This window comes from Hordeum vulgare, chromosome 6H (assembly GCF_904849725.1).
Source record: "Hordeum vulgare subsp. vulgare chromosome 6H, MorexV3_pseudomolecules_assembly, whole genome shotgun sequence".
Lineage (NCBI taxonomy): Eukaryota > Viridiplantae > Streptophyta > Magnoliopsida > Poales > Poaceae > Hordeum > Hordeum vulgare.
Genome location: NC_058523.1, coordinates 11,273,716 through 11,293,637, shown reverse-complemented (window position 1 = coordinate 11,293,637; position 19,922 = coordinate 11,273,716). Strand labels below are relative to the sequence as shown.

At 45.9% G+C, this 19,922-nt stretch overlaps 2 protein-coding genes across 2 annotated transcripts; both read right to left on the bottom strand.

Moving 5' to 3' along the window:
• Positions 1 to 388: 388 nt before the first annotated feature.
• On the bottom strand, positions 389 to 1,093 carry LOC123403135 (flowering-promoting factor 1-like protein 4). Its single transcript, XM_045097099.1, has one exon. The coding sequence runs from the start codon at positions 953 to 955 to the stop codon at positions 632 to 634; it is 324 nt and encodes a 107-aa protein (XP_044953034.1). The 5' UTR covers positions 956 to 1,093; the 3' UTR covers positions 389 to 631.
• A 7,157-nt stretch (positions 1,094 to 8,250) lies between these two features.
• LOC123403134 (flowering-promoting factor 1-like protein 4) lies at positions 8,251 to 8,716 on the bottom strand. Its single transcript, XM_045097098.1, has one exon. It carries the CDS (start codon positions 8,714 to 8,716, stop codon positions 8,393 to 8,395), a length of 324 nt encoding a protein of 107 aa, XP_044953033.1. The 3' UTR covers positions 8,251 to 8,392.
• Between the last annotated feature and the right edge of the window lie 11,206 nt (positions 8,717 to 19,922).

The window sequence follows — 19,922 nt, the reverse complement described above, 5'->3', positions numbered from 1 at the left end:
GTCCTCTTCCTTAAGCCACAATCTGGTACATCGTATTTTGGCTTACTCCGACCTATCCGTCTTCCTCCACCACCGCGGCTGGCGGTACGCTACTGTGCACCGTGTCACCGCCCCGCTCTCCGCTCAACCTTTCCCACCGTTGTTGCAGGCCACCGCCTCGGTCATCCCTCATTGCCCTGAAACTCATGTGAAAACATCTGACCATATTCTGCATCCCCTTCGGCCTAAGATAGATAATGGGGTTGTGACATCCCATAATAAAATAGATATCTCATGGCTTCACCTTAAGATAGATGATGGGACTAGTTCTTCTCTGGCGAGATTGTTTCTTCTCTGACAACGTCCAGACAAGAGGAAATGAAGAAGGACAAAAGTAACGGACACAAAATACAATTTCAGGAACTTGTAAAATAGCCAAATCGAAGAAACGATCTAAACAACCCAAAGTCGCAAACGAGCAGGCCGGAGTTGCCTGTTCCTTATTGAGGAGAGGTACACACATGCAGACCGGCAAGCCACACGCACGCGCGCATAGTACCAACGCGCTACTACATCATATAATCCCTCGCAATTCGATCACACACACCAAACACAGATATGTAGATCACACGAGGCCGGCCGGGCATGCAAGCTAGGTGGCGTCGCGGACCTGAAAGACGTTGCGGGTCTTGACGACGACGTCGTGCATGTGGACGAGCTTGAGGCGGGCGAAGTCGCGCGGGACGGAGATGAGGTGCACGGTGGAGCGCTGGTGGAACTGGATGAGGCAGGGGTCGTTGAGGTAGCGCTCCCACCCCAGCTCCCGCAGCCGCCGCTCCAGAACGTCGTACGAGGTCACCACCTCACCGCTCGGTACATGCACCAGCACCTTGCTTGGCCGCGCCACCGCCGCGCCTGGCGCCTCGCTGTCCGCGCGCCTTACCATCCCGTCCTCAAACACCCATACGCCACTCATCCTGGCTAGCTACCTAGCTATTTCCTATCTCGACTTGACTTGACTGGCTACCTTGGGTTCTTGCTGGTAGCTAGCTAGCTAGAAGTGTCAATCGGCAATGGTGATCGACGTTGCCAAGGGGAGGGAAGACGGGGCAGAGCTTATATAGAGGCCAGGGCTTATATGGAATGGGATCGGATGATGTCGGTCGTAGGATGGACATACTGCTTTGCTTAGAGCATCTCTATCCCCAAAACGGAAACAGACACATTATTCGTCAGCGGATGATAGGGGTCATCATCGCTCACCTTTGGCAAGACGGACCCGATCCGCATTCACGCGCATGATGGGCCTACTAGCAAGCCGCAAGGATGGCAAACTCGTGTTTCATTTCCGTCGAGAGGCTCTCCCAGATCAGTAGAGCTCGCAATCACGGTGGTGCACAGAGGAGGATCAAAAGTCAATGTGATGCGGTGCGGATCGTGCCGAGTGTGGCCACGTGTAATAGCGGTGTCGGCTAGGCCAAGCGGCTGGTTATGTCAATGTGGACGTTGAAGTAATTTCCCCGGTTGTTACGTCTGTTTAATACCGCCCGACCATGCAGCCGGTTTAAATGAGGTGGATATCCGTCCCGTCCTGTCCGGTCACGTCTCTCCGACTTGAAAAGGCGCATACACCAGAACGTGGCACGGGTAGCGCTCTTTGGTGGCGCGCCACTCCAATGCCGGATTTGTGAGATATCGCTTCCTCTCTGGTCTGGCATGAATGAAGCACAGGTAGCAGATGTACAGTAGCGCCAGAGAGAGCACTGGCATGGAAGATGTTTCTTAGTGGGACCATGGTGTCGGACTCGTACAAGCTTGTGGTCTAGACGCCCACAAGGCTCCCCCTTGTTCATGTCCGGTTTGCGAGGTGTCGGACAATGAGACGGCTATATGGACCGATGAGGTTTGCATTGGATAGATTATTTAGCACAAAATATCACGTTTGTGGTTGCTGCCCGACAGAACTACTATTTTACAGGGTCCTTTATGTAATTGTTGCCTATACTGTTCTTAACGCGTTTCATAAATAAATTACCCATGGGGTGTTTGTGCAAAAAGAAATAACTCCCAGTATCGGCTAAGGTGGGTCCTGCCAGCTGACCGACGATGTACTTGTAATGCAGTGGTGCGCGGCCCCGGGAATCTCAGCGCCTCCAAACATAGAAGAGAGGAACCATAAAAGTAGAACATAGTTGGAAGTTTCAGTGACAGTCGGTCGTGCGACGGCCACATCCGTTGGGTTCCTATATGGGCCACTAAAAAGCAAGATGCTACTGATACTTTAGATCTCTCAACGAGCCATAATTTATGTTGAATTCTTACATACTACATATTAAACTGATGGCGAAATTATTCCCTGATAGATCTGCTACAAATAACATATATATGGTTCACAGTGTACCATTTGACACATGTAAACTAAATAGAACGGATAGACACAAAGAAGAAAGAAACAGCCATGGATTGGTAAGGAGGGAGAGAAAAGGCTACGCGCTCATCACATACGGTTCCTCTTCCTCTCGGGCTCGGTCATGAGATTTTGGAGGCTCAGGACGAGAATAGGATATATTGACTCTTAATAAATTCAACAATATTTATATACGAAGTCAATGACGATGCTATCAACAGAACGAGAATCAAAGACATGCCTTTTCTGAAATCATGTCGTTTGATCCATCGACGGATGTTGTATCGTCCCTATCGGCATGTCCACGTTGGTCTGGTGATGGAATGCCCTGTCTCTCGCAAAAAGTAATCAATACGAACATATTAAGGCAAAATTAAGGTATCTAAAAATAACCACAAAATAAAGTTGGTAGAACAATCCAGAAAAAAAAGAAATTAGTATTGGTGCAAATCAGCCAAGACAAGAGTGTCGAATGCGTCATTGCTATCGCCGCGTTGGGTGCATGTGTTATTAGCTTGCCGCTCATTTATATTTTTAGACAATATCGGTGATCATGTGTGTCGTTCAGGACTCTATACTACTATACTTAGAGCATAGACAGCCGGACGCGTCACATTCGTCTCGAACGAGCAGACGGACGACCAGGTCACTGTCCGATCATAAAAATATGATCTAAACGGGCTCGACAAACGGCTCTCAAACGACCGATCTGGCCGACATCGGTTATATCCAGCCCACATCTAGGATGGATATAAGGAGGTTCGGACACGCCCGGACGCGTTTGTCACGTCGACCGACGATGAGGGCCCACGTGGAATTGCCTGCAAACTCGACGGTCCGACGTTCGTCTCCTCCGGCCAGGGTGTGAAGCGTGGTGACGTTTTGGCTCGCCGCTTGAGGCCAAGTCCGGCTATTTAAGCCGGTCGGCATCCCTCAACCCTAGCCAGATCCACCTTCGTCCTCTCCTCCCGCCAGTCCGAGCGCATCCACCTCTTCTCTTTCGCTCCGTTGTCCGTCCTACACCATCTGGCTTTGCCATGGCCCGGCAAAAGAAGCCTGCCTACGCCATGTAATGCAAGAGCGCCTCATCCATATGAAGGAGCAGATTGAAGCGAGGCACGCCGCCCGCATCCGTATCCACACTCCCGGTGGGCTCCATGATGAATGAATGGTCTTAAATAGATATTGCAGGAATCTTGATGTTGGGTCGTGCTCACTGAACTCTCCGTCTCTCGTCTCATAAGAATTATTGTTTCTATTTCTATGGAAAACTGCAACACACTCCACACACGTAGGGGGGGGGTATATTTTTGTAGGAACCGATAGAAAGGAGAAGGTTCTTGTGGAGCCATCATGCGAGATATCTACAAGTTTGAAATATCTAGATGTTCAAGCATCAAAAACTTTTCAGGCGAGCTATCCTATTCCTACCCACGCGCGCATCAAATGAGTCTTAACATTGAGGACAACGATGCTTCTTCGATCAGAAGCACCGTAGAAGAATTCTGCAGACATGTGATTACAAACAAATAAGTTGCATAATTTCAGAGAGGTCATAGTCATACGATAATTTGATCCTGTTGGTGCAAAATTCCGTTCAAATAGAAGTTGGTTTTCCAGAAGAAAGGATTAAGTATCCAAATTTCAATAATATATATCTTCACAGAAAATACTAAACACAATATCTAATACAAAATAGCTATACGTAAGTCTTAATTTAGAATTTGGGTCATTCGAATTTCACATGAAAAAACGAACCGACGGAGGGAAAGAGGAAGCTCGCCGGAGGGCATAATTGACAGAGACATTACCATTGGGGAAAATGCATCTTATGTTGCATTGATATCGTATTAACCATGGCATCATTCTTCAAATAGATATGGCGATGACACTACGAAAAGCTGCCATCATGGCAATATATGGTTTTTATTTTGCACAGTAAAAACATCTACATAAAAGTTTGAGAGACATTGCCATGAAAATTTCATCTTAAGTTGGAATCATATCCTATTTTTGTAAAAAAAAAATCGTGGCAAATTAGGTCTTTAGTTCATGGAAAATGTGGAGAAATAAGCACAAGCATCAAAGCTGCTATGCATTACCATGTCAAAACTACTACTTGCATAATGGAAAAAGAGGTTAATTAGACCTGGAATTCGAGTAAGCCTAGGAAGCACAGATTGTCTCAAAGATGAGCAAGTGTTGGCCCAGTCCACGTCGCCGAACAAAGCTTTCTGCTGGCATAAAGCTAGCCTTGTCCCTGATTGATCTTTCCTGGACGTGTGTACAATCATGCGATCGATCTCTACTTTGATCGATTCTGGACAAGCAACGTACGCGAATACTTAGATTTGGATGGCTACGTACGTGCTCTCGTGTCGAGGCTGTTGTAACTTTGTATTGCTTTTCCACGGCACTCACCGATTGTTTACAAGGGGCAGCTCCTTGTATATATACTAGGCATAGCTAGCTCTATACTAATACTCTAACACGTCTAGTGCGTCTAGCTCCGTCACCTATGTCCAACACTAATCCATGTATACGTAGTAGACACGGACACAGACAGGATGTTGGGTTTAATTCCGACAGCAAGCACCAGATGCCACTGATTATTCTGGAAAACCGAACAAAATGTATCGGCATGAAAAGGCAGCATGGGCACACATAGCAAAATATCGAATGTAAATATCATCTGGCAACCAGCTTCACCGTGTTTCGTCAACTCAGCATTTCATCATATAGTTTGAAATCATCCCTGTAACCGCCGGACAGCGAGAGGGAGTGACTGAGTCGACATAGGTGACGGAGCTAGACGCACTGGAGGGCACACTATAAGGTAAGAGGAAGCCACTGAAGTCACCGGCGAGTAGGTGGGGAGCTAGTGGAAAGGGGTCAAAACCACCGATTGTTGCCCTGTATCCTCTCAACACAGAGCTGATTCCTCACTATGTACAAGTAGAAAAAAGTAGATAATTCATTGGAGACTGACGCGGGGCAGTTGGAGGCCCTCTGGAGCTCCTCCTTGCGGTCGGCGGCGAAATAGGCGCTGGGTTGCGAGGACGGAGCAGGAATGCTCGGCGGATCACAGGACCTCCTCCCCCTCCATTGGTCTGCTTCAGCTGCGCTCTTGGCCGCGGCCGGAGATAGGGATAGGTCGCCTATGGCCGGGTCCGACAAGTCGGGTCGTCGCGGGCAGGCGCAGTAGCACGAGCACTCGAACGTCGACACGTTCGTGCATGGAGGAGACGAGGTGGAGGTGGAACAACGCTCTGGCAACAAAGACATCGTCAAGATCGGACGACAGACGAGGCGTTCAGGCCGAACATCCAAAAACCTGACGTTCGGAGTTCATCTTTTCGGAAAATGTTTGGTCCATGTCTGCCAGCCTTGACAGCCCATAGGAAACTATACTAGTGACAGAAAGCATGCCTCCTGCATTTCACCAACATGATCAACGTACAAGATTGATTAAACACCAATGCCATTTATTAGAACAGTTTTGCTAACGCACTGCTGACCTCGTCTTCCTTATCTGTATCCACACCCATGCAGGAATCAGAATGTTGGGTCGTGCTCACTGAACTTTCCGTCTCCTGCCTCATAAAAAATATTGTTTCCATTTTTGTGGAGAACTGCAACACACTCCACACACTTGGGGGGTATAATTTTGTAGGAACCAATAGAAAGGAGAAGGTTCTCGTGGAGCCATCATATGAGAAATCTACAAGTTTTAAATATCTAGATGTTCAAGCATCAAAAACTTTTCAATCGAGCTATCCTATTCCTACCCACGCGCGGGTCAGGTGAGTCTCAACATTGATGACAAGGATGCTTCTTCCTTCAGAAGCACCTTACAAGAATTCTGCAGACATGGGATTAGAAACAAATTGGTTGCTTAATTTCAGAGAGATCATACAATAGTTTGATCTTGTTCCCTGGGGAGTTCAAAAAACAGTTCAAACACAAGTTGATGCAGCGGTAGAAAGGATTTCACTCATTTAAGCATCCAAATCCTTTAATCAGCATCCACTAGCACTATTTTACATCAAGGCACCACATCCACTATCTTTAGTTCTTACAACATGTACTCTCCCACCTCACAAGTATAGTTATGTCGTGCATCTTATAGACAAACTCATGTCATTAGCATGTCATCCTATTCATGTGGTATGGAAAAATGACTGAAATTGGCCATGTCATGACAAACTCATGTCATTAGCGTGTCAATCTTATACATGTGCATAAAATAATGATTGGAATGGGCGGTCATTGTTCAAGAATTTGTTCTATTAATCAATTAACGGGCCGGTTAATTGCTATCTGTAGAGTGGCCAAATTGATTAACACCTATTTTCTGTGTGAACGTGGCCGATTAAATGGCCTGCTGGACCGATTAATTGGTCGTTAGGCCAATTAATCCTTGTTCTTAAGTTAACTGGTGGCCAACAAGGCCCAATTATTTGACCTGTAGCCCCTCCCACTCCTAAATAGGTAGGGTTTGGCCCTCCTTCTGCCCTCCCGCTCCTCTCATATCCTCCCGTCGCAGATGGTGTGGCCAGGTCCTCATTGGCACGTTGTTGGTTCCCCTCCTTCCTGTACGGACCGCTACTTCCACTCCTCCTTTGCGACCTCCCACCTCCCGCAACCGACGTATTTTAGAGACCCCACATGGATGCCAAAACCTTTCATTCATATTTCGCGGTCGTGTGGCCGCCATCCCTCGGAGTTGCAGCCCACACGGAAATCAGTAAAAAATATGTTGTGTATACATGTTTGTTAATGACTTCGGCCCACATGAATGTTTCTTGATGATTGTTGTTGTATACATGTGCGTGATCCATTGCGTAAAAAAAGGAGTGCCATTTTCTTCATATATGAAATGTATATATTTATATCATTCAAGTTCTATTGTGTCCATTTTTATTGCCTATTGTGTTTAATTTCATCAATTAATTGTCGACGATTAATTCAGTTAATATATCGATTCACCGATTGATCGCTACTTCCAAACTGTGCGAGCAGGTACATGTCGCCTTGTTGTGGCGGAATCTGCACCGTCTGCATCTGTCGGAGCCTCCCGATGGGCAACCCCCTCCCGTGCACCAACGGCCTCGCCCCGCTGACCCATGGGTGGTGCTCGAGAGGTAGAACCGGCATAACAAAAGAACTCGCTGAACCGTTTCTTTCACTTGCCACCGCTGGTGAGGGGTAATATTTGACGATTTGAAGTGTAATCTGATGATGGACGAAAAGAAACTAAGGAAGCATCCAACGTCAGTTGCTTGAATAAACAGTTCTCATCAGTCACTTTGTATCATGACCATGCAATACACATCCAACCGTTCATAGGTCATCTTCTTCCTCTGTACTGTATTCTTCCTTGAGCCACAATCTGATCCATCAAGCTTTGGCCTACTCCGCCGTATCCGTTCCCCCCCCCCCCCCCCGGCTGGCGGTGCTCTACTGTGCACCGTGTAACCGCCCCGCTCTCCGCTCAACCTTCCAACCGTCGTTACTAGCCATCGCCTCGGTCATCCCTCTTAGCCCGGGAACACATGTGAAAACCTCTGACGGTATTCTGCATCCCCTTCCGCCTAAGATAGATAATGGACTTGTGACTTCCCATAATAAAATAGATAAAGGTGTCATGGCTTTACCTTAAGATAGATGATGGCACTGGTTCTTCTCGGGCGAGATTGTTTCTTCTCTCAGAAGGTCCAGCCAACAGGAAATGAAGAAGGACAAAAGTGACTGACACAAAATACAATTTGAGGAACATGTATAACAACCCAAAGTCCCAAACGAGTAGTCCGGAGTTGCCTGTTCTTTATTGAGTTGAGGTACACACATACAGACCGGCAAGCACACATAGTACCACCGCGCTACTACATCATATAATCCCTCGCAATTCGAAAACACACACGCAACACATACGTACGGTACGATGGTATGTATGGCAACCGGCGGCTTCGAGGTAGATCACACGAGGCCGGCCGGGCATGCAAGCTAGGTGGCGTCGCGGACCTGGAAGACGTTGCGGGTCTTGACAACGACATCGTGCATGTGGACGAGCTTGAGGCGGGCGAAGTCACGCGGGACGGAGATGAGGTGCACGGTGGAGCGCTGGTGGAACTGGATGAGGCAGGGGTCGTTGAGGTAGCGCTCCCACCCCAGCTCCCGCAGCCGCCGCTCCAGAACGTCGTATGAGGTCACCACCTCGCCGCTGGGCACATGCACCAGCACCTTGCCCGGCCGTGCCCCCGCCCCGCCCGGCGCCTCGCTGTCCGCCCGCCTCACCATCCCGTCCTCAAACACCCACACGCCACTCATGCTAGCTATTTCCTATCTCAAATTGAGTTCACTAACTATTTCCTGTTTCACGTTTACTTGACTAGCTAGCTAGCCATCGGCAATGGTGATGGATAGCGCAAAGGGGAGGGAAGACGGGACAGAGCTTATATAGAGGCCAAGGCTTATATGGAATGGGAGGACGTCGGTCGGAGGATGGACACACTGCTTTGCTTAGGGCAACTCTATCCCCAAAACGGAAACAGACACATTATTCGTCAGCGGATGATACGGGTCGTCATCGCTCACCTCTGGCAAGCCGGACCCTATCCGACGCGCATGATGGGCCTGCTAGCAAGCCGCAAGGATGGCAAACTCATGGTTTATTTCCGTCGAGAGGCTCTCCCACATCAGTAGAGCTCGCAATCACAGTGGTGCATGAAGGAGGATCAAAAGTCAATGTGATGCGGTGAGGATCGTGCCAAGTGTGGCCACGTTTAAATAGCGGTGTCGGCTAGGCCAAGCGGCAGGTTGTCTCAATGTGGGCGTTGAAGTTACCCGGTTGTCACGCTTGTTTAATATCGATGCCCGAACGTGCAGCCGGTTTAAATGAGGTGGATATCCACCCGTCCTGTCCGGTCACGTCTCTCCAACACTGAAAAGGCGCATACACCAGGACGTGGCACGGGTAGCGCTCTCTGGTGGCGTGCCACTCCAATGCCGGCTGTAGTGAGGTCACTTCCGCACTGGTCTAGCATGAATGCAGCACAGGGAGCGGAGGTACGGTCGCGCAAGAAAAGACTTTGACGTGGAAGATGTTTTTGAGTGGGACCAGGGTGTCGGACACGTACATGGTTGTGGTCCATACGCCCACAAGGCTTCCCCATAGTTGGTGTCCGGTTTGCAAGATGTCGGACAACGAGATGGCTATACGGATAGGGTATTGCGTTGGATTGCAAAACGCGTCCAGTTAGATTATTTAGCATAAAATACCACGTTCGGGTTGATGTCCCACAGAACTACTATTTTACAAGGTCCTTCATGTAATTGTTGCCTATACTGTTTTAACGTGTTTCAGAAATAAATTACATTGGGGTGTATCGACTAAGGCGGGTCCTTCAAACTGGCCGACGTTGTCCTTGTAATGCGATGGTGCGTGGCCCCGGGAATCACGGCGCCTCCAACCATAGAAGAGAGGAACAATAGAAGTAGAACAATGGTAGGAAGTTTCAGTAACAGTCGGCCGTGCGATGGCCACATATGTTGGGTTCGTATATGGACCACAAAAAGCAAGATGCTACTTTGGATTTGAACCGCCGATAGATCTCTCAGCGGGTCATAATTTATGTTGGATTCTCATATATATACTACATGTTATACTAATGGCAAAACTAATTCCTTATAAATCTGCTATAAATAACATATATATGGTTCACAGTATACCATTGGACACAAGTAAACTGAATAGAAAGGGCGGCGAATTCCCGTGTTCACGTGGTACCATGTGACTGTACATGGATGGATAGAGAAAAAGGAGAAAGAAATAGCCATGGATTGGTAAGGAGAGAGAAAAGGCTACGCGCTCATCACATACGATTCCTCCAATTGATGTGTCAACTTCCACTCAGGCTCATCACTCGATGCAGAGACCGGGGCAAGGCCTCCTTTTCGAAAAAAAACTTCAACTCAGGCTCGGTCATGAGATTTTGGAGGCTTGGGACAAGAATAGAATATATTGGCTCTTAATAATTTGAACAATATTTACATATGAAGTCATTGAGGACGCTATCAATGGAATGAGAATCGAAGACAATGCCTTTTCTGAAATCCTGTCGTTGGGTCCGCCGACGGATGCTGTATATATGGTCCCTATCGGCATGTCCACATTGGTCTGGTGATGTAATGCCTGTCTCTGCCAACAATAATCAGTACGAACATATTAAGGGAAAATTAAGGTATCTGATAATAATCAAAAACAAAGTTGGTAGAAGTAGAACAGTCAAATATCCGTTTATAATATGAAATCGACCTTACAAAAATAAGAAATTAGTATTGATGGAAATCACGCAAGACAAGAGTACCGAATGCGTAGTTGGTATCGCCGTGGTGGGTGCATGTGTCGCTAGCTTGCCATTCGTATGTGTGTTGCTTCTGACTCTATACCACTATACTAAGAGCATCTTCATCTTCAAAAAGTTGTAGATGTAAAAGTAACAAATTTTAGCGCCTAAAAAGACACATGCAACACATGATGTAGATGTAAAAAAGATATATCACCTGCTTAAAGTGTTGCAAATAGAACCGCATCTGCACCTCCCAGCTAATTTAAAACCCCGTCCCTGTGCCAACCGTCAGCTATCATTCAATTCATCCCCCCCCACCCCAATCTTCTTCCTTCCTACTCCCGTCACACTGCCGCCATCGCACGCCCGCCCACCGCATCGTGCCGCCGTTGCCCCGAGCCAAAGCCGGCAACTCCACTACCCCCGCTGCCCCACGCCTCGAGTCGGGTGTTTGCCGCTGCTTCTCCACTGCTGGCAGATTCACCATTGTCGTCGCACCGCATCCACCGCCGCCCCGTCAATGCACCACATCCATCGCCGCACCACAGCCACGCAATTCGCCATCGTCGCCGGTTCTTCAACGAGGGCCGCCGATGTTGGATCAGCGCGTACCCCATCCCCGACTAGGTCGTGCATGCCTACGATGTTGTTGCGGGGCGTGCTAGGAGGCCGAGGACAGATCTCAACTTCCTCGTGCCAGAGGGTATTTGGATGATGGAGATTAACAAGAACAAGAAGAAGAAGCCAACCTTTCGCAATGCTCCCGGTGAAAGATATGTGGCGACGATTGCAAGGTTCTTGGGGAAGCGCAACGCCGGCCAAAAGAAGAAGTGGGTGAAGAAGGAGGACGAGGACGGCCCCTTGACGGTGATCCCCGTCGGTTCAGAGTCGGGGGACTAGGGTGACTTGGAGGAGGACGACGAGGAGTGCGAATACACCAGCAAGGACGAATTCCGAGAGTAGTTCAAGTGATCCGATGAGGAGTAGTTTAATCTAGTTTTTAGTTCAAGGTGTAGTTTCAACTAGTAGTAGTCCTTCGAGTAGTATCAATTTGATGGATGTAGTAGTTTGAATTAGTAGCAGTTATCGTTTAATTCACTTTTTAGTTAGAACTATGTTTAATTATGTTTCAAATGAAGTAATAGTTGAATTCGTTATGTTTGAATTATGTTTCAAATGAAGTAGTAGTTGAAGTTGCTAGTTTTACATTATCTATTGGAGTTGGAGTTTTACATCATAAAAATTCATCATCTATTGGAGTTGGCTCTTTTTTGAAGATGTAAAATATATTTTTTGTGATATAAATTATGCAACACCCACTTTTACATCTTCCAATTTGCATCATCTATTGAAGATGCTCTTAGTTTGCTAAGTTATTTATTTTTTTGAAATATTAGTCTCCTAGGTTAAGCATGTTGCGGCAAAGTTTTCCAACTATGCAAGCAACAAGCACGCAAGTATCCATCAACTAATCCTTCTCTTGTTTTGAGCAATTCCTTAATTCTATCTTCCATTTAAATTTTTTTGAGCCAATTACTCGATAGATGTTCTTCATGCCCAGCATGCGGTGGCCCACAATCACTAAACCATCCACCCTTTTTGAGACATTATCGCTAGGCTTTATTCAAAATATCACAACATTTATAGGAATAAAACTCAAATATTCAGGTTGCCCTCACCAAACACGTCCTTCAAACCCAAATAAAAGTGCATGCCTAGCGAGATTGTAAGCGATGAAATTCGAGTTTCTAAACTCATTTATAAAATCACAAGCAGAAAAAACAACTGATCTCTCTTTTATTTCATGTACAATAGCTGTGTGATCCACTAACGATCCATGTTTTGTGTCATCCACCACGTCCAACGCCAGTTGAATCTTCAGTACATAAAGATCTTCCACAATTGCGAGCGTCTCTGTTACTGCCAAAACCACTAGTGTGATAGGATTATGAATATATTTGAAAGTGATAGAAGAAGCACTCAGAAAAAATTGGTTACTGTCCCAGCAAACCACAACCACCGCACCAGAATAATCGTTCAAAACCGATGAATCAGCATTAACGTTCACATACTATGGAGATGGTGGAATCCACTGTGAAGGCCTGATTGATGTACTTCTACTTGTATTAGTTTGGAGAGAATGTCGATGTCCCTCGGGAATGAAGTGATAAATATATAGGTTTGCAACTCGCTATCGAACATTTCTTCATGTATAGCTCTCTATCTTGTTCTCTAGATTTCCCACAATGTTACCACCATATGAGTGAAATCGTCGTGGGGTAGTCTTTCATGCATCTTGAATACCCATTTTTTCCATTAAAACTTATATTGTCACACATTGCCTCCACCAGCTCCTTAGATGACAGAGAACAAACACATCTGGCGGCGACACAGTCTATTAAAGCTTGCTTCCTACTATCTTCTGCTGAACCAAATGAGCAGGCTGAGCTTGTGGGCATGTGACTCATGCAGCACCTCTGCAGTCCGCACCTATTCAGTACATAGTCTCGAGATAAAGTTCTTGAGTTCGATGGAACCTTGATGTTCCATAGGGACGTCCGGCCCTTCATCTCATGTTGTACCGAGGATGTCCCACCCGTCACATCTAAAAGATTTTCTCGCTGACATTTCATGTTGAAGAGCACCCAATATACTGAACTAGCAAAGAACTTGTCACCTTGGTCCTCTCCCGAGGCCTAGAAATTGTTTATCTTCTTTGTACACAGCGGAATCTATAGAAAGTATTTGACATCAATTGGAACGATAAGTCTTCTCAACTCCTCATCTTGCCATGGTGATCGCGAAGCATCTATAAGATCTGCAACGAGATGGGGAGGGTGAACGACCGGGGAAGCGATCGGCCTCATCATTACCGATTGGGGCACCCAGTTTTTCTTCCATATGCTTGTACTTCCACCCATCACAATCCTTTCGATGATACTCTGAACTACATGTTCTCATCCGTCCAGAATTGCTATCCATTTCTGCAAGGGTTGAGCTCCCAAGTCGGATTCTAAAAAAAGACGCAGTAGGCCACCTTAAGGATCCTTGCTCTCAATGTCATGGCCCCTCAATCAGTCGCTAGGCCCATCTCGCTTGTAGTGAAAAATTCAATAATTCAGTATCTCGAAATCCCAGTCCTCCCAGAGATTTTGGTTTAGTGCACACATCACCCATCAAGGCTTCCTCTTGCTAATCTTGTTGCCCCACCAGAATTGTTATATCGTTGACCTCACACTCTCACAAATATCACACTACGACTTGAAACACGCCATAGAATACACATTGCTTAGGCAACTGCTTTTATGAGTACTTCATTTCGTACATATGACAAAAGTTTCTCCATCAACCCCTTGATTTTCAACTATAATCTATCTCCCAGGTACTTGAAAGTTCCATTCCTTGAAAGACTGACATCAGTTAGCAGGCCCAGGTACCTCTCGCTTAACTTCTTATTATATACACTAAGGTATTTTTTATACCTTCTCAAATAGATTGAGAGCATCCCTTACTAAAAAAGATGGAGGATTTTGCATTGTTTACCCTCTGACCAGAAGCATCACAGTAAGTAGTAAACATGTTTGACACTTCATTCACCCCCTCATTACTCGTCTTGAAAAGTAGTAGGTTATCATCAGCAAAGAGAAGATGGTTAGCAACCGAAGCTGTCGGAGCCGCCTATACTCCCACGAAATGCGATGGCTGAGTTCCATATTTAAAGACACACGAAAGGCCCTCAAAGATAAAGGGAGATTGAATCTCCTTGTCATATACCCTTGGTGGGTTTAAACTGGTCTAGTTTTTCTCCATTAAGTAAACTGAAAAGGAGACTAATTTGATTATACCATCGCTAATTTATCTAGGCTCGAACCAAGCCAAGCTTACTCATGATTGCCTCCAAGTAGCCCCATCCTAGCCTTTCATAGGCTTTCATCTTATTGACCTTTAATGCGCAATGACTATTGGATTTGGCCTTGTTCCTCCTCGTAAAATGCAAACGCTCATAAACAGATATGATATTACCCGTGATAAATCTTTCAGGAACAAAAGCTGATTTGACTTTGAGAAATAATGTCAGGAAAAAATTCTTTTAACCTATTCGCCACCACCTTTGATGCAATTTTATACAGAACATTGCACAAACTTATAGGCCTGGATTGACTTTAAAAAGTTGGATTCATTACCAAAACCACAAAAGTGTCGTTAATACATTACACACTTTCTCCCTGCTTTAAAATACGAAGCACTGCATTTGTTACCTCTTCATCACATACGTCCCAATACCTATGATAAAAATGTATAGGAAAACCGTCTGGTCCTGGTGATTTTTAAGGAAACATCTGAAATAAAGTTGTTTTGACCTCATCACTGGTATATGGAGTATAGAATGACATTGCGGGGAACGTGCTCCAGTATGGCCTCCATATTTGTTACTCCCTTCGAAATATACAATTCTTTATAAAATTTTGAGACAAGATCTTTTAGCTCGGAAGGATTCCTCCATTGTAATGCCCAACATACTCGGCAATGATTTACTTCTTTCTTCTCATGCTTGCCCGCATGTGAACTTTGTATTCATATCCCTGGAAGTGAGCCATTCTATTCTCGAACGCTGACACCAAAGTACTCCCTGCTTGGGATACAACTCAAGATGTTTTTCATGAATTTTCTGCTCCATATAGCTTGGGCCAGTGCGTGTTGGATCATCTTGCAACCTGTCCAGCTCTTTCTTCAAAATTTTAATTTCATTCCGGACCGATCCAAATGTGTCTCTATCCCAATACCTCAGGCAGTTAGATAGCGAAGCTAGCTTCTGTTTTATATCTTCCTGGATTTCTTATTTCAAGCTGTCGTGGAAATCCCATGCCACTTAATACCTTCTTTTCAAAGGTCCAAGACCTGCCTTTTAAACCTATGTCCATCAACATGTAAGCGTCCGCGCTTGAATTTGTGCATTGCTCCTCTGTCCAACTGCGTCGTGTTCGTTTGGACGTAAGACTTCGTGAAAATCACCTATACAAAGCCACAGAAGATCACTAGCGGTGCTTATGCTCTTGATAGCATTCCAAGTTTGATGACGCAGGTGGGTCTGGGCTTCGCCACACACCAGTCATTCTCCACGGGTCCCAACCTGGGTCACGAACTTCAACATCCACACGGTAGTCAGAATACCCTATAACATTGATATTTGTTGATTTGTTCCAAAATAAGCCAATGACAGCACTTCTACCGACACTACTAACTAACATCAAAAGGCCAATTCCAATGCGTCCGTGTTTACATTAGATGCTAAGCACATTAAAATATTTAGCAACTAAAGTCCCCAATGTATAGGCGCTTAACTTGTCCTTGCTAAGCATCCTTCATGTAATGATTTTGGAACTAAAGTTCTAGTGGGCTTCTTTCATTTACGTGTTTTGTCTAGGTTCGCACGCTTGTCATTATTTTTTCCTGGGTCACTTCATTCATCTCTCTTCTCTTAATTAACTTGTCACATTAGATTTTTACCTACATGACATCCTTAGCACTGCTTGTACAAGGTGGAGCACTCATAGGGGTCTAAGCATTATCAAAACCCATTGAATTTGCTAAGCTCTCTATCCTTGCAATGTCGATTTGTGTTTCTCAAATACAAAGCATGGTAGGGGGCTGAAAGGAAGCGATTAGGAATAAGGCCCCCGCGTCGCCTAACGCGGGTGACACAGGCGGCGATCTAATATCTGCAAACACCGGCGTTCGTTACCTTCTCCTTCTCCCCATCACCGCCGGAGCCCATAGCCGAGCGAAACCTGTGAGGTGGTGGCGGCGGGGCCTCCCTATTTTGTCGGCGGGATGGCGGATGACGTCTCTGTTGGAAATATGTCCTAGAGTCAATAATAAATTAGTTATTATTATATTTACTTGTTCATGATAATCGTTTATTATCCATGCTAGAATTATATTGATTAGAAACTTAAATACATGTGTGGATACATAGACAACACACTGTCCCTAGTGAGCCTCTAGTTGACTAGCTCGTTGATCAAAGATGGTCAAGGTTTCCTGACCATAGACAAGTGTTGTCACTTGATAACGGGATCAAATCATTAGGAGAATGATGTGATGGATAAGACCCAAACTATAAACGTAGCATATGATCGTGTCAGTTTATTGCTACTGTTTTCTGCATGTCAATGTATCTGTTCCTATGACCATGAGATCATACAACTCCCGAACACCAGAGGAATACCTTGTGTGTATCAAACGTCGCAACGTTACTGGGTGACTATAAAGGTGCTCTATAGGTATCTCCTAAAGGTGTCTGTTGGGTTGGCATGGATAAAGACTGGGATTTGTCACTCCATATGACGGAGAGGTATCTCGGGGCCCATTCGGTAATACAACATCACAATAAGCCTTGCAAGCAATGTGACTAAGTAGTTAGTCACGTGATCTTGTATTACGGGACGAGTAAAGAGACTTGCCAGTAACGAGATTGAACTAGGTATGGAGATATCTCGGGCAAGTAACATACTGATGGACAAAGGGAACAGCATACGGGATTAACTTAATCCTTGACATAGAGGTTCAACCGATAGAGATCTTCGTAGAATATGTAGGAGACAATATGGACATCCAGGTCCCGCTATTGATTATTGACTGGAGAATGTCTCAGGTCATGTCTACATAGTTCTCGAACCCGCAGGGTCTGCACACTTAAGGTTCGGTGACGTGTCGGTATTATTGAGTTATGTGTGTTGGTAACCAAAATTTGTTAGGAGTCCCGGACGTCACGAGGTGCTCCGGAATGGTCCGGAGGTAAAAATTGATATATATAGAAAGTCATGTTTGATCACCGAAAAAGTTTCGGGGTACTTCGGTAGTGTACCGATGACCATCGGGAGGGGTGTCACGCCCCGAGGGGCCTCATGGGCTGTGGGAGGAGACAAACCAGCCCCTAGTGGGCTGGCCTAATCCCCCACTGAGACCCTTGAGGTTTGAGAAGGAAAAAATCAAAAGGTAGAAGAGGAGGAAAGGGTTTCCAAGTGGAGAGAAGGAATCCTACTCCTAGTAGGATTGGAGTAAGACTCCTTCACCTCAAATTTCGGCCAAACCTTGAGGGTTTAAGGCTGCCTCTCCCCCTTCCTCCATCCTATATATACTAGAGGAATTAGGGGCAGCCCTAACCCTAATTTTCATGTTCTCCCTCTACTTCTCTCTAGATCTGTTTCTCCTATAGTCTAGTTCGGCGGTGCTTAGGCGAAGCCCTGCTGGATTAGTTCACCACCACCACCACCATACCGCCGTGCTGGAGAAATCATCTACCTCTCCGCCCCTCTTAATGGATCAAGAACGCGGGGATCGTCATTGAGCTGTACGTGTGCTAAACACGAAGGTGTCATCCGTTCGGCACTAGATCGGGATGGATCGTGATGGAATCGCGGGACGGTGTGCAATTTGGATCTCGAAGATGTTCCACTGCATCAACCGCGTTATATACGCTTCCGCTTAGCGATCTACTCCCTCCGTTCCTAAATATAAGTCTTTCTAGAGGTTTAACTAATGGACTACATACGGATGTATATAGACATACTTTAGAGTATAGATTCATTCATTTTGCTCTGTACGTAGACACCTAGTGAAATATCTTAAAAGACTTATATTTAGGTACGGAGGGAGTACAAGGGTATGTAGATTCACTCTCCCCTTTCGTAAATGATCATCACCATGGATAGATATTGCATGTGCGTAGAAAAAAAAAATCCCATACAACGTTCTTCAACAGTCTCCTCGTGAGGCGGTTGATGGCTCGTGTGGTACCGAGGCGGCGGACGCTGGATCCCGGCGGCTGCTGGCAGCAATCGTGGGATCTTTGGAAGGCAATGGTCGCGAGCTAGTCTACATCGATCAAAAGCGGATCGATTCAAATAGGCGGCAGCATCCAAGCTGGGCCATTTTCTGTGCTTCATATCTAAAGCCCTGACGATCGACAGTCGGCCAAAGGTTGGTTGGTATGCTGCGTGATGTAGGCCTGCTTGTCAAGCATGCAAGCCACGAGTCTTCTCTATCCTAGTGACAATCTTGGCTCCAATCAAGACTGTGGAATACCAAAGGATGTTGTTCTTCGAGCTCCAAAACTTCGATCTCCCCTTCATGTCGGACTCCTTGATCTGGACACCGATGGGTTCCGGTCTTTCTCTCAGAGATCTCATTTTTTGGCGCATGGCACTACTGAATATCTAGATCCGAATTGATCCGGTCGGGCACGCCCTCATCTTTGGCTAGAGAGGCTTCATGGGGTGTGGCGCGAAGCTTCGTTGTCTTGCCGGTGCCATCGGAGATGTCTAAGTATAGACGTCCACGACATTGACAGTGGTGAATAAAGTCATTGTGGCTGCGATCGGAGACATGTAATGGCGGAGAGGAGTTTTGTTTGTGTTGAAGAATGGTGGCACGGGTTTTGTTTCTCTTGTGTGTCGGGTGTTGAGAACTTATAGCGACAACCTTGGCGGGAGGAGGCGGCAACACATGCGAACAACATTTTTGGGGTGCTTCTTGAGTACTGAGCCGTGATTTACAGGGTGAAAGCCCAAGGTCTGGTCTTCATTGTTTGTATCTGGCAATGGCCTTGCGAAGGCATTGTTTTGGGGATCTCGGACTCTCTCCAAGATGAAACTCAAGATCCTTGGTCGGGTATCAACAACGCTTGTGCATTGTTTCCTTTTTGAAGACGGTGTTTTGGAGAACCTCTTCTGTGGTCCGGATGTTGCATTTCGTAGTGGTTAGAGTGTTGATGTTGTGAGTGTTTCTTCACTCCGACAAGTCTTTATTTTCATATTTCTCTCTTTTTATTATTTTTGGTGGTGTGTATCCTTAATATTTTTCGATATCTTGTTGGTGCAGTGGTTGGGTGTAATGGATATGTTTGTGATAATAATATATACCCTTTTTCAGAAGAAAAAAAAAAGCATGATAGGAAGAAAATTCTTGGGGAAATCAACTGTCGAGGTTTTGCCTGCACCTCAACAATTTCAACAGATGAGATTCATTGTATCCGGCGGCGCACCACACAGGAGCCTCCTGATACTGTGTTGGCTGTTTCTGCTATGTTGTCATCTCCTTCCAAAGCATGATGGCCTTTTATTGTTCTCTTCCTTGGCGAGACGTAGACCGGAGGAAGTGGACGTAGACCGATTTTTGTAAAC